Source organism: Syngnathus typhle, linkage group LG19, assembly GCF_033458585.1.
Source record: "Syngnathus typhle isolate RoL2023-S1 ecotype Sweden linkage group LG19, RoL_Styp_1.0, whole genome shotgun sequence".
NCBI classification, from domain to species: Eukaryota; Metazoa; Chordata; class Actinopteri; order Syngnathiformes; family Syngnathidae; genus Syngnathus; species Syngnathus typhle.
Genome location: NC_083756.1, coordinates 5,407,318 through 5,420,993, shown reverse-complemented (window position 1 = coordinate 5,420,993; position 13,676 = coordinate 5,407,318). Strand labels below are relative to the sequence as shown.

The following is a 13,676-nucleotide window of genomic DNA, read 5'->3' as shown; positions in this document are numbered from 1 at the left end:
GGTGTACAATTACAATCATACACAACTTGATGTGAATGTGAAGTGTGTTTGGCAGTGAAGAGAATTGGGAAACAGCTTTTCAAAGTCAGTGACACCAAAAATATCGCTTACTGTTCGAAGCGGAGATTCCGTATATCTCCTTGGTTTATTCTGACGATGCAATCGTTCTCCTGGAAGAGATGTTCCTGCTGTGCTTTGCCGCCACGCTCCAGGCGCTTGACTAGCAAGCCTTGGGTCCTGGAAAAAAGAAAATCGGAGATCAGAAATATTACATCATGTGGAAAATGCATTTTAGAAGAAGCACAGTAGGAATAATAATCCAAAATAAATTTATTAGAACCTAGCTGGTGTTTTTTTTTACCCCGGGCATAATCAGCATGGTCGGAAAAAATGTATTACATCACAAATCCCACACAGTATCTAATTTTGCACTTACAAAACATTTGTAAACGATATCAAGATTTCTCTTGGCCTTGGACGCCACAATTTTGCTGACTAATTTGCGGAGCCTGTATCGTTGCGACGCCCACACTGTCTGCAGGCCTAGCCGAATAACAGGGCAGCTTTCGCGAGGCAATCGGAACCAAAAAAAAAAAAAGATAATCTCGTGGCTTGTCGGAGAACAGTGAATTTTGCCATCACTGGAGTTTAAGCCGAGAGACGCTGATGCTGTAATAAATACCTAAGCGCTCCCCATGCCAGTGCCATCTCAGCAATCCATACTAAAAGGCTACCTCTACGTTTGCATTCCTCTTCCACATAAATACACAAGTGAGCTAAATTTAATAAATGAGAAAAAAATGAAGAATGAAGCAAAAAAAGACATTTAAATTCAACCTTTTTTGTTGAATTCAACATTGCTATTGAATAGCAATTCTCTTCATCCTTATGCTTCCACTGGACTCATAAACAGCCACTTGTTTAAAATGTGACCCTGATTAATGTCAAGGGCCGATTTTCAGACCCCTTTAGCATTTCAGCAAAACATTGCCCTAATTGGCTTCATAATATGGTTATCCACATTCACGCGGCAGACTCATCTCATCCCCACGATGGGGGTAAACAGTTACATTAAAACCAAATGAAGCCTCAGAAGAAGTCCTATGGTCTTCCCCGCTGTTTGATACTACGTTGTCAGGTCATCTTAACTGCGTTGAACACAAGAGTAATTGTGGTCGACTCGGAAGCCGACATGATTGCGCCTCATCTCAATAAATGTTGGCAGCTTGAAAACAATGTGTTGCCTCCATGCAGATTACATCATTGGACAATTCTAATGACTTGCAGAAAGACAGGCGACTTTGATCATTGATCAGTATTCCAATAGCGGAAAGACTCGTTTGTTTTTAATAAAATGATTTGAAGGTCATCAAACGTCTCGTGACATGAATATATAATGTTGTGGGGTTTTTTTTTTTGCTCTTCTGATGCAGGAGGTTTCAAGGTGTCACGGGTTCCGAGGGCACCAATGACAATAGATCAAACCTAAATATAGTTTCCCAACACTTGCTTACGTGCAGCGATGGGATTAGTGGCACGGGCGAAATACCACGTATCCAATCTTCATGATAGCCACGCCCCTTCTACTTCAAATGTCATCCCACTTCATCTCCTTGCTCTGTCTTTCCAACTCATTCCGTGGAGCTGAGTAGTCACATTCACCTTGATGCTCCCTTGGCGAGCAGCGTGGATTAGTGTTATAGGCAAGCTTTTAGTTTGATTACATTTGGCTGCGTCCGCCGTCCTTTATGTTTTTTTTTTTTTTGCTGGAATAACCATGAACTTGGATACTCTGCGTGTCCTGTCAGTGTCACTATGTATTGGTGGGAAAGAAAGAAATCAAATAAATAAGGCAAAAGAAAGCTGATTCACCTTCAAGCCTCAGCAGATATTATTGTGATTGAGGACAAAGGTTAGCATAGAAAAGAAACATAACAAGCCTTTAAAAAGTGTGCAGTCAAGAGTAAAATGACTTGAATCTATTCTGTTTCCCAATGGGAGAGCTCCAAATTGTCGGAGAAGAAATGTCTTTTGGCAGAGAAATGTAACGTTTAAAGTAATTGTATATAGTCTGATTGACAGAGTAATTCAAAACCCTTTTTGTACCTGACGTCTTGTGAACTGAATGGCACCACGTGGATCCCCAGGGGCCCTCCTTTATTGGACACTTCAACTGGCTTGAGCATGGCTCTGTAAAATGATGGATTGGGAGGGCGGGTATGGAGAGAGACATGCATGAAATAAAATTTAAAAAAAAAAAAAAAATTACGTGATTATAGAAATGTGGGCATAGTCGACATGACTGGCTGATGAAGTTTATGAGAGGCAGAGATTAGCTGTTGGTGCAAAGTCATCCATTACAAAAGTCACCCCCGGTGAAACTCGGGGTCGCCGATGGCTTCGAATGGAGACTCCATTTAAGTGATTAAGATCAAATTGGAGTTTGAAACGAAAACAGACTAATTGAAAAATGTGCAAATCATGAGGCGCTATGTGTGGGGGGGTAAAGATAAAGACAAATGAACACGTGCCGCCTTTCTCGTCATTCTCTTGTGGTTAAATGTTGTTTTCAAAATGCAGAGTCATTTTATAAATGCACATTTGTCTTTTGAATTGTGACCTTTCAAATAATGAGAACTACAGCAAACAGTATGGCGGTCACTCACTCTAAACTTAACACTGGTGAATGGTCCAACGAGGAGTCAGCTCTTCCCACTGGCTCGAACCTTTCATTTCGTTGCTCATGAGTTCGTCTCGCCTCTTCCTCCTTTCAAAAAATTAATAAGTTTACTAAAACGCCCTTGTGACAAAAGCAAAGCAAACAAAAATTCTCCCGTACTTTGTATTCTGTCATTGCTGCTGCGAGTGTTTTTATCTGACCAGGCTTTTAAATCAATTACCTGCTGGAACGAGTAAGAGCCTCTATAGTAGGAAACTTTCACAAAGGAAAACATTTAATAACACCGAGAATAATTGCGGTTGATTATCTGTGATTCGGGCAAACTATGGTGAGGTTAATCAACAAGAGATAAGCGTAATGCCTGTGTATTTGTCGGCATCCAAACCAGAGTTAGGTCGTAACGTGTCCTCGTGACCCGAGGCAGAAGGTGACCGTCACCTTCTATCAAATGCCAACCTGTGTTTATTGTGCGTCTTTGCTGAGCACTGAGTGACAGCCTAAATATACATTCACCTCTTCTCTCCTTCAACTCTCCATCACCCCTGTCTTTCTTTGTCTCCGTGTTACTCGGAATATCTCCTTTCCATAGCCTCGATTTCCCCTTGAGTGCTTTTAGCACCCCGTTGGTGCCATGGTAACCAGCCGAGTGGGGGAAAACAACAAGGCTTTTCGGATTCCAATAGCACTCAGTCCAGGCTTGCTCTTTTGCCCTTCTTGCTTGTCCTTAATATACCTCCATCCTAACTTGCTCGGCAACCTCTTTTATCCGATAAAGTAGGGAGGGGTTAGGAATCAATTCTGGACCCCTATAAAATCCAGCGCATTGGGAAAAGGAAGTAGGGGGGGTCAAGGCTTCATTGAGGAAGGGTGTGAGAAAGGCAAGAGAGATGGAGTGAATTAGACAAAGCCGCAAAGTGCAAAGTCTTGTTGCCTTCAAATTGGCTGGCAGGTGAGAAAGCTGAGATGAGGAAGAGATGGTAGCAGCTGTCTGGCCTGGATGGAGAAGCACTCACTTGCATGGATAATAAAATCCACCGCTTGGGGGATGGTACAAAGAGTGTGTTGAGGAGCTGTCAACCCCCCCCCCCCCCAAATCTTGTGCACAAAAGGAAACCCACTGTAAGTGCCTACGTGTGTGTGTGTTGTGCCATTAGCCATGGCCAAGTACAACATGTCGCTGTTAGGGGAGCCGGGGAGGAAGACGGCTCCCTCCTGAGTCCGTCTTTGGCATCAACGGCTTAACAAGGGAAGGGTGAAAGGTCACGAAGAATGCTGGGTTTCTGACCCCCCCTCCCTTAAGGGCTAAAGTCCTCATGCGTGTACGTGTGTGACAGCTTCATGTGTTGAACGAGGGCCTCTCTGTCAGACTATTCCGTTCATTTATAATGACCAGTCTGTGCCAAGCTGAACAATGGAGGCCAAAGAGCAGGATGTTGAAATGTCTTGGAATGAACAATGGCTGTTTTCACTTCATGTAAAACTGCAGGAAGTGAGCAATTTACGTAAAGCACTGACATGTTGAAATACGTACAAAGACACACCTTCGCCTCCATCTCGATAGGACGGGTTTTAAAAATATTTGTTTAACTGTGACTGGGAAATGACAATAAACAAATGTCCACAAATGATAATATAGTCGACGTGTACATTTGGAGCAATTACTAATTTTCCTCAGAGGCAGAATTTTCTGTTTAATATTTGTGATGTGGAAGAAAAGGTCCGCTATCATCTTGTATCTTGTCATTAAAGCGGAATTATCCTCCAAAGTGGCCTTCATGATTGAGTTAGGAGATGATTGCCGCACCCAATGACAAAGTCCCACCCTTTTCCTTAACCCTTCCTTTACTGCCGGCTTGTCGGACCACACCGCCATTAAAACAAGCTATAAGTCACTGCTAAGTAAGATTATGAGACACTAAGTTCTATTGATGTGGGCCAAAAGAAAGCCAGGGATGAGCAAAGTGGGAACCTGATCAGTGGAAGAAAGGGTCATAATGACCAATTTACCCAGAACACAAGTTCCTAAATAGAATTTACTGGTTGTCAAGAGGATTTCCACCATCTCCTTTAATTATTGTGATTTTTTTTAGTTGATGGCCCTTTCACTGAGCAGGGATTGGCTGCTGTTGAGTTGAAATCAAATTTTCCTAAATGTTCACCTTATTGTGACAAAAGCCGGTTGACATCTCTCACTTTGTATGCGAGCACAATGAAAGAGAGGCAAATTATAATATGAAAAGTGAGTCACATTAATAAGATGAGTGATTGCGTGTCCTCGGTTTAACAATTTGCGATATCCTTCAACTTATTCACCCTTTTTTCATTTCGTATTGATTGAGCTCGGCAATATTAAATCTTAAGCACGTACATTCGGCATTCGATGCAATACTTTTCGGGAAAAAAAATCACTTGTACTTTGCTAAGGCGATGATTGGAACAGAATTTCTTGAATTTTTTTTTCCTGGTCACATGTTTGGGCAGGCATTGCATAATTTTCCATAATTGTGAAAATGATTACGTATGAATTGGGAAAATAAAGCAGCGCCATCTGCTGGTTCTAGTCGTTACTCTTTTTATATGACATCACCACCATTTGCTCTATGCACTTCAGTCCAATTAACTACGTTGATCACAACAGGAACATTAATTATGTGACAACATGGCTAAGGGTGATAATGTTTGTGTCCCAACCTGAAGGTTATGGTTTCAAACCTGAGCCTGCGTGACCCTGTCACAGCATCCTAAAGCAATATACCAACCCCCCTCCAGTGTTTAAACCCAACATGGAAGCTTTGTTTGTGTAGTCTGAGACTCAAAGCTACAGTATATCAAATTAGCTTTATGCCTTAGCTACTCCCCCTCTGCAACCTCAACCAAATTAAAATCTGTCTGCATTTGATGTGGAAAGTGCGTCTGGCTTGTAAATGTTCTGACGAGGATTTACTTCAGGCAAATTACGGAGACAGACAGGTTCCTAATGCGGTTAAGCTAATGAAATCAGAGATGTGAGGCTGCATTTGTCCACATCAGGGAGCAGAAGAGTGGCATGTAGATGGGAGGGAAGGTTAAAAGACAGACAGGAACGGTTGTGGGACATTTGCGAGAAGGAGAGTTATTTTTCCCAATGGGATCATTTCTTCTTTTATTTTTTATTTTTATTTTTTATATATCAGGTCTGGACTGATCTATCAATGACACGGTTATCCGTGCCTTTGCCTACTGTATTGTTAAATGGCACCATAATGCAATTAGGTCGGCTAATTATGAGCGCTTAAATCAATCACCGGGTCAATAACAGAACCCTAAGCAGGCAGAGTGACCAAGACTTTTCACAAACCTCATCAATAACATGCCACAAAAACCTCAACCGGTTATCATCACTGCTTTTTTTTTTTTTTTTTTTGTCCAGAGCGAGTCTCACATTTAAAAGGGAATAAAAGAGAAGCGAATCAAACGGAATAAGAGTATTTTCAAATAGCTCTTCACATCAGTATAAAAGCAAGATTTAGCCTTTCTGATGTATGAAAGAAAACTTCAAAAGGCATATTATGCTCGGAGACACCTGACTGAGGTGACGGAGAGGTGATGTGAAGACGTAATCCTATGGTGGTGAGGGTGTTGGAAGCGGATGGACTCGTCTGAATCCCGAGTCTTTACCAGTGCATTAAAGAAGGGCTCGGTGGTGCTTCTCGGAGATTAATCATCATTTTGAGCTTATTAAGAGGGAGGACAGTCTGCTTTCCACTGCTTAGAACGTTGAATCCATCTTTTTATGCTGTGAAGGTCAGTGAGCGTCAGTGAATCAGTGATGTTAATTTAAATGAGGCTGCAGATATGAAATGCGGTTAAATTTATTTATTTATTTTTTTACAGTGAATGAGAATCACACATGACTGCGCCGGCAAATTGCCGACCGAAATCACAAATGTTACATCAACGAGTAATTATGCCAACACTGAAGCAAGACATTGACTATACAAAACAGCTTTTAATCCCAAACTGACGTTTTTTTGACACCGACCTCAGTACGACACACACGCTGAACATTAGGAGTTGATAAACGAGGGCGAGAGAATCAAACGACTCGCGTTGAATCATTGAGACGAAAGTAAAGCGATGGTCCACATTTCAACGGGTGATTACGGAGCTCTATTCCGCAGATCAATATTTGCTGTCTTATTTGAGCAGGTGGCCATAATGGAAGAAAAGGTGCTCAAGGTGGGAGATGCTGGCCATTCGCTTCTAATTGGAATCGGAGACTCTCCGAGCCGTTTGGCCGAGTCTGTTTTTTGAGAGATGTGTTTGGAAAATGAAACGCCTGTGACGGATTTATAATGAACAACTCCTTCCCAAGAGTCATAGTAAGTGACTAATAAGGTTTCAATCTATTCCTCTCAGCGGCTTGACTCTCTCGAAACTTTCTTTCTATCCACTCAACTGTGAAAAAGCACCTCATTTCTGCCCATTGGCATCCAACTGTGACCACTTTGGTACTGCAGGCGATGCAAATGAAATGTGCCTTTTAGGTGGCAATGGCGAGGCATCTCGTGTTTCTCCTCGCCTTTGTCAAGTGGATGTTTATTGGCGGCCGGGGCCTTATTATATTTCGATGGCAACTTAAAAGCATTTACCCCCTAATGGGACCAATAAAAAAGTGAGGAAAGTAGACTGGACCGCTCTGTGTTCAAGTGGATTTGAAAGCAAATACAAATAGACACGAAAAGGCGCAAATTCCTATAAACTTGGACTCCACTAACCTGCTAAAAACTGAATGAATAATAAACCCCAGGATTTATTTGACCAGATTGTATTTTCAGATGAGCCCTTGTTGACTGCTGTCCATGCTGGTTTGGATCCAGGTCGGCACGGCAGTTTTATTCCCTGAAGTCATTATTGTCTGCAGCTAAGGTGCCCGGTCTCGCAATGATTTGTGGGTAATGAGCTGGCACCGCCCTGTTCAATTATTCTCATTGAGAAAGTGATTTCTCACTCCACGGGGCAAATCAGAGAAGCCGAACGCATGAAGTCTAATCAAGAATTAGTGCGTTAACCAGCAGCAGCGCGGCGAGGACTCTGCAACCGGCGTGGCGTGGAAATCAAAACAAAAGGGAACAGAAAGTGGATTCAATACAGGATTGTCTTGCATTAAAAGATGCAAAATACAAACAAAACTTGAGGTAATGTGAAGAAAGTCGCCAGATTTCAATTTGGTTGGTTGTCAATAAATTTTTGATGTAAAACCTTATAACAACATCGTCTGGCTTGAAGTTGAATAGAGAGATTTTTTTGGGCATTCAGCATTTGGCTTGATTGTTTCTCTAGTGCTTTTTTTTAAGGTAAAGGAAGTTATCTGTCAAAAAAAAATATCTGTCAAAAAAAAAACTCCTCCAGAGGTCAGAGCAGGTTTCTGTGGTAAGGACAAGGCGAGGCTGTCAAGTCATTACACAAGCTTCCCCCCTGAGGTCATTTCTATTCTGCCTACAGCTCTCTGTCACTTTTGATAACTTTCAAATGGAGCACTTTCCTACCCAACCCCAACAGATGGAGCAATAGAGGCTGGAAGACACAATTACACAGCGCAGACAGAACACCAAAGTGTGAAATGAGGAGACCAAGCATGCAAAGTCCACATACCTGTTCTTGTCGATCAAGCCAATGGTCCACCATTGGGTGGTTTGCACTTAGGGAGGATCTGGTCATCTCTCTTTGAAACTGAGCGCTGCGGCCACTTGCATCTCGTGGAAGACTCCGATAAGCATGACCTCCCCTGCCCTTGAAAGGAAAATTCAAATTAGTAGAATTGTTTACAAAGTTGAGGCTTTGTTGTAGTCTCAAGCACATCTAGAGTCAATGCGACACAGGCCAGAAAGGACACTTTCCTGACCAAATAAAAGCCTTAATAGCCTTTCCCCTCTCTTCACTCGGAAGTGTTACGGCTCTGACAACTGGAGTGTCTTTAAAAAGGATTATCAGACGATACGGCAAGACACACTAATCGCGTGGAGGCTTGCCGTGTCACGTCCCGTGGACTGAATTGTTGTCTCAAGTTGAAAGTGAAGGGTCGTTTGTGCCATGTGTGGCCATTTTTATTAAGTTAATTGGCCTTCTTGTTATGTAAACACAGATCGCTTTTTGTTGCTGTTATTTTGTATGTGAAACTTTTTAAGCAGATGCTAGAAAAAAAACTTCCAGATGCAAATTTGTTTCATCAAACAATTATAAAGAAAGCAAAAATAGAATCACTGCTGGATACTGGAGGATTTTATTTGAATTCTGTCGAGTTCAAATGCAAAATGATTTTAGGGATGCTGTGATTCTTAAAAGTCAGAGAAAACATCCAGCTTTGGATGCTTACCTTTCGTTCAAGGCTGTTGGTGCCAGTGTTGGTGTTTGGCTTGTGGTTATATTTTTGGAAGCCAGCAGTCGTGGACCAGCGAATCGGGTCCTTCCTGGATGGTTCTTCTTTACCAAGCAAGATTTCTCCAGCTGGAAGTCCAACCAGGGAAGGATCGCTACTGCGACGGACGTGGAGAGGCATGTCTTGTTCGGGGAAACAGAAAAAAATAATGAAAATATGGGCCGGGGGGGGGAACAGCTTGGGATAAGACAAAGCAATTTCCACCTCTGAATTATTGGATTGTTTCACACATGAGGTAGGTGGCGAGATCATACGTCAAATGTAGCACCGAGCGTAGTTTTCACGCTTAATAACAGGTGTAATAAAACATTTTATCTAGATCTGAGACTTTGCCGAGGTGAGAATCATTAGGAAGCTCCCAAAAGGCCAGATGGATTTGTTTTTTATCGTTCAAGCTGCCTGAGCAATATATACCATAATTATGCAAATAGTTTGGTAACCGGCTGTCATCAATCACCGGATCAGTACGGTGAGCATATGCCGCTGCTAAGCTTCCATCTGATACGCGGCAAACAATCTTAGTAGTAGGAGTGAGGCAGATTAATCTCATCTTACGCTGTTATGGTGTGGAAAGTGTGCATGTTTAATACCGTGACAAGATTTGGGAGATTTGAAAGACCCAGGAAGTCAGTATCTCACAAAACTGTCAAATGTTGCTTGTTACCAAAGACGTAATGTGGTCATGTTTAGTAATAATCATTTTACATCATATTTTATAATTCGGAATTTTATAATGTTATTGCATTAGGGCACAGGTGTCAAACTCAAAGCCCGGGAGCCAGATACGGCCCGCCACATCATTTTATGTGGCTCGCGAAGACAAATTGTGCATCAAATTCCTGTGTCATTACTAGAACCACAAATTGTCTTCACTTTTAATAATGAACCACTTTTAATAATATCGAGTTTTTACTCGTCTGATTTGAAAACAAGTTATTTGTCAGTTTGTTTTGTAGCTTTTACTGGGTATAATATGAGGTGCTCATACATTTATTTGGGTTGACAGTCATAATGGCCCTCCGAAAGAAGCTATGACTACAATGGGGCCTCCCAAAAAACATTTTTGACACCCCTGCAGTAGGGCATGACTTATTTCCACAGAAAAGAAAATAGAAGTTGAATAGTAAAAAAAAAATCTTTATAATGGCAATAGTTGGACCCTGAAGGTCATTTTTCCACCAAGAGCCATTGTCCTTGATCCCATTTAATCAAATATATTAATCCATCCCAGTGACATGCTTTTTTTTTCCCCCTCAAACATAATAAATCTTGATAACAGATGAAGGAAATGATGTTAGTCCATTGATTTAATCACTGGACTTCCTTGCTCGTGATTTGGCTTGTTTGTCTCATCTATTTTTGTTCCCTCAATATGTCCGATCCATTTTGATGTATGTCGAATGCCTTCACGTACAAGGGCGCTGACTAATGTTTTATGTCCTGATCGGACCCTAGGGACCCAAAGTGCGTTAAGGAATGTGCTGATATCTGAACAGGGCAGCTGTTTGAGTCACACAACATTAAACAGTTGACTGCTAATGTTGGTGACTTGTTTCACTACATTGAATACACGTCACAGGAGTTTAAACAAGCCACTACCCCAAAAACATGACGGGAGGGGATGTTACCTTTATTTAGTCAACCGTAATTGACTTTTTATCAATCTAGAAAAATCTCATTTGCATATTATTGTACTGGTCATGGAAAAAATTAAGCATCACTAAGACAGATAAGATCTTTTTTTGAGGGTTCTCTTATTAAGAAGATGAAAATTACTTTCATTTCCCCTTCTAACATTTACCTCCATTTAATTTGTGATGGGAGACTGGGAGGCTTTGGTCCCATGTTTAATAATCAGACACATTCCAACTGAGTCACCCATCGATCCAGACGAAGAAGAGTAATCCAGAAGGCTGGGGGGTAGTGACGAGCTAATAAAATGTGGCCTGATCCAGGAATTATAGTCAGGGCACAAGATCCACACACAATTTACCACAGGGGCGGGTCAGACTCTAAAGGGCTATCACCTCTTATTGGTTTGACCTTTACTTTTTTCTCCTACCTTGTTTGGAAGAGGCACACACACACACACACACACACTTACCCCAAACTGACCATTAAATGCAGCAAAATTTTCTTTTAAACTTACAAGACAATCCCTTTTTTTGTTTATTGGATTTTTTTATGAATTTCTTCATTTCTATGTTTATTTCTCTAGTGGCCTTTTTTGTCCTGGCATACTCTCAGTCCATGAGTTCACTTTTTCGACTACTATGAATAGAAATACCAAACGACTGCAGCTTTATGAAATCTCTAAATGCTATCTTTTTTTTTCCCTTTGGCTTACTTTGAATACATCAAGTCTGTGCCAGTTCAATACCTGAATAAATTATGGCTGTGAGCCATTTTAAGTCTCCCTCTCCAACCATTGGCTCCATATTGATGTCCCCTGTGTGAAGCGAGGGAGGATTTCCACTGAATACATACTGACCTGAGTCATCCACATGGGTACAAAAGGTTTCATTTTAGGTGAGAGCGCGAGGGTTATCGGGTTGGAGGAGGCCTGGACTGTGACAATGTGACAATTGAAATGGAATATGTTTAAAAGGGAAAAAAATAATATGTATTTATATTTTATTATCGTATGGCAAAAAAAACAATGTGGGTTTGCCTTTGAACTCTCGTCTTTAACGTCTATATAATATAATATAATATAATATAATATAATATAATATAATATAATATAATATAATATAATATAATATAATATAATATAATATAATATAATATAATATAATAATCAATAGCATTGAATGAGTTTATCAACCTCTGAACTGTGTTGAAGGGTGGTTATCTTCACAGACATTTTTTTTTTCTAGACACCAGCATGGTATAAAGAAAATGTCCAGTTTGATGGCCTTAGGATCTTATCTCATCTCCCATCTCTGCTTGCGATGGCCTCAAACTGTGACCTTCGATGTTTGCTCCGACATTTTGCAGCCGAGTGTGCTCCAGTCGGAATAAAAATCAGCCCCTATAGAGTAGATGCCGTGTTTCTCTGTCATCTTTTGGTGCATTGCTAGTAAAGTTGAAGAATTAAGATATCAGAGTTTTGCAAAAAAAAAAACAACACATTTCGTGAAGCATAATTATCCTGCATCTGGCCGCTTCTGTTTTTCACGATGCCAAATTCAATTTTCTTAATGAATCCAACCGGAGAAAAAATAAAATAGGTCAACAAGACCTTGCTGTAAAAATATGAAAGTGAAGAGACCCTTGCAAAAATTCCGCCCATGTTCAAAAATGTTCTCTCGGAAGAATCTGAGCACGCACACACACACGCACACGCTCAGGCATACACACACTAGAAATAATTGAAAGAAAATTACTCACACCAGGTTGTTTCGTCACGCTAACATCAAAGTCCGGTCAGCATTTTATTCTTCATACTTTTGATTCTTGTCGCTTGAGACATTTTATTGCTCTGAACTCCCCAAAGGGAGCATGACGGATGTGTGTGTCCAATCTACAAGTTGTCCTACACACACATCCACTTGCACACACATTTTTATGCAGGAATTTTTCATTTTAACAGTCTATACGAAATATCTGGTAATACTGTGCCCAGAGTGTGAAGAACATTGCATAACATTGCAAACTTTCCCTTTTTTTTTCCAATTCACAACTGAAACGTGGTTCTGAAACTTGTCATTTTTCTTTCATTACAATCAAAGACATTGAGAAACTAAAGATTTGCATTGGTGACTGAAAGACTGACTGCTGTAACTTTCATTGCAACTTTGCAAAATGTTGCAGAAACCCAATAAATCGAGCGGAGTTTGCGAACATGTTTTACCGTGATCAAAGTTCTGATTGTGGGCCAAAAAAACTGAAAATGTCCCTGTGAGTGGGAAGATAGGAATGCAGCAGGAAGGGACGGACGGTCCCAGTTCTTTGTGCAAGGTTTGATAAAAAAAAACAAAAAAAAAACAGGAGGATGAAAAGAAGCAAAATGTGAGACTTAAAAGGAGATGCAGCCAAAGATGATTCACATCTCTGTTCTATGATTGCAGGCAGTTTACGGAAAGCTGAGGTGGACTATTGAAGTGCAATAAATCAAACGACGGATAAGTTGAAGCAGCCATCAAAAGAAAGAATGTTTTAAATATGATCCAAATATGTAGATTTGGTCTTGTTTTTGGAGCACTTTGATTTATATGCTCAAAAAGACGATTGCTGTTTCGGTCCAATGGCTGCATCGCTAGTTAGCAGCGGCTAATGCTAATATGGAATAAAGTTGTCACTGATTCCATATTATGTGAATAAGCATTAATACCATCTTTGTGTTTTAATGTGCATGGCTGTCAAAGAAAAAGCCGACACCATCATGTGCTCTATCTTCATAGGTGACCTCTCACACAATGGAACAGGTCAGTGCAGGAATAACAGAAGGATGAGGGCGCCTCTCACATAAGGGACTAATGAGGCAGGAGGAAGGCTTGCTCGGAGGTCCGCAGGGATGAAGAGCCAGGAGACAAAGAGATGCTAAATGCCCAAAATGGCTTTGTGGATTTATCG

At 40.9% G+C, this 13,676-nt stretch overlaps 1 protein-coding gene across 3 annotated transcripts in view; it reads right to left on the bottom strand.

The window, feature by feature from the left end:
- Positions 1–13,676, bottom strand: part of LOC133143525 (partitioning defective 3 homolog) — a 126,645-nt gene that overhangs the window by 73,824 nt on the left and 39,145 nt on the right. For all 3 annotated transcript variants that reach the window (XM_061265479.1, XM_061265478.1, XM_061265480.1), the window contains exons 4-8: positions 9,036–9,220; positions 8,315–8,452; positions 2,667–2,767; positions 2,107–2,190; positions 112–237 (exon numbers count right to left, since the gene is read on the bottom strand). In XM_061265479.1, the coding sequence (XP_061121463.1) occupies positions 112–237; positions 2,107–2,190; positions 2,667–2,767; positions 8,315–8,452; positions 9,036–9,220 (634 nt within the window). The remainder of the gene's footprint in view (positions 1–111; positions 238–2,106; positions 2,191–2,666; positions 2,768–8,314; positions 8,453–9,035; positions 9,221–13,676) is intronic.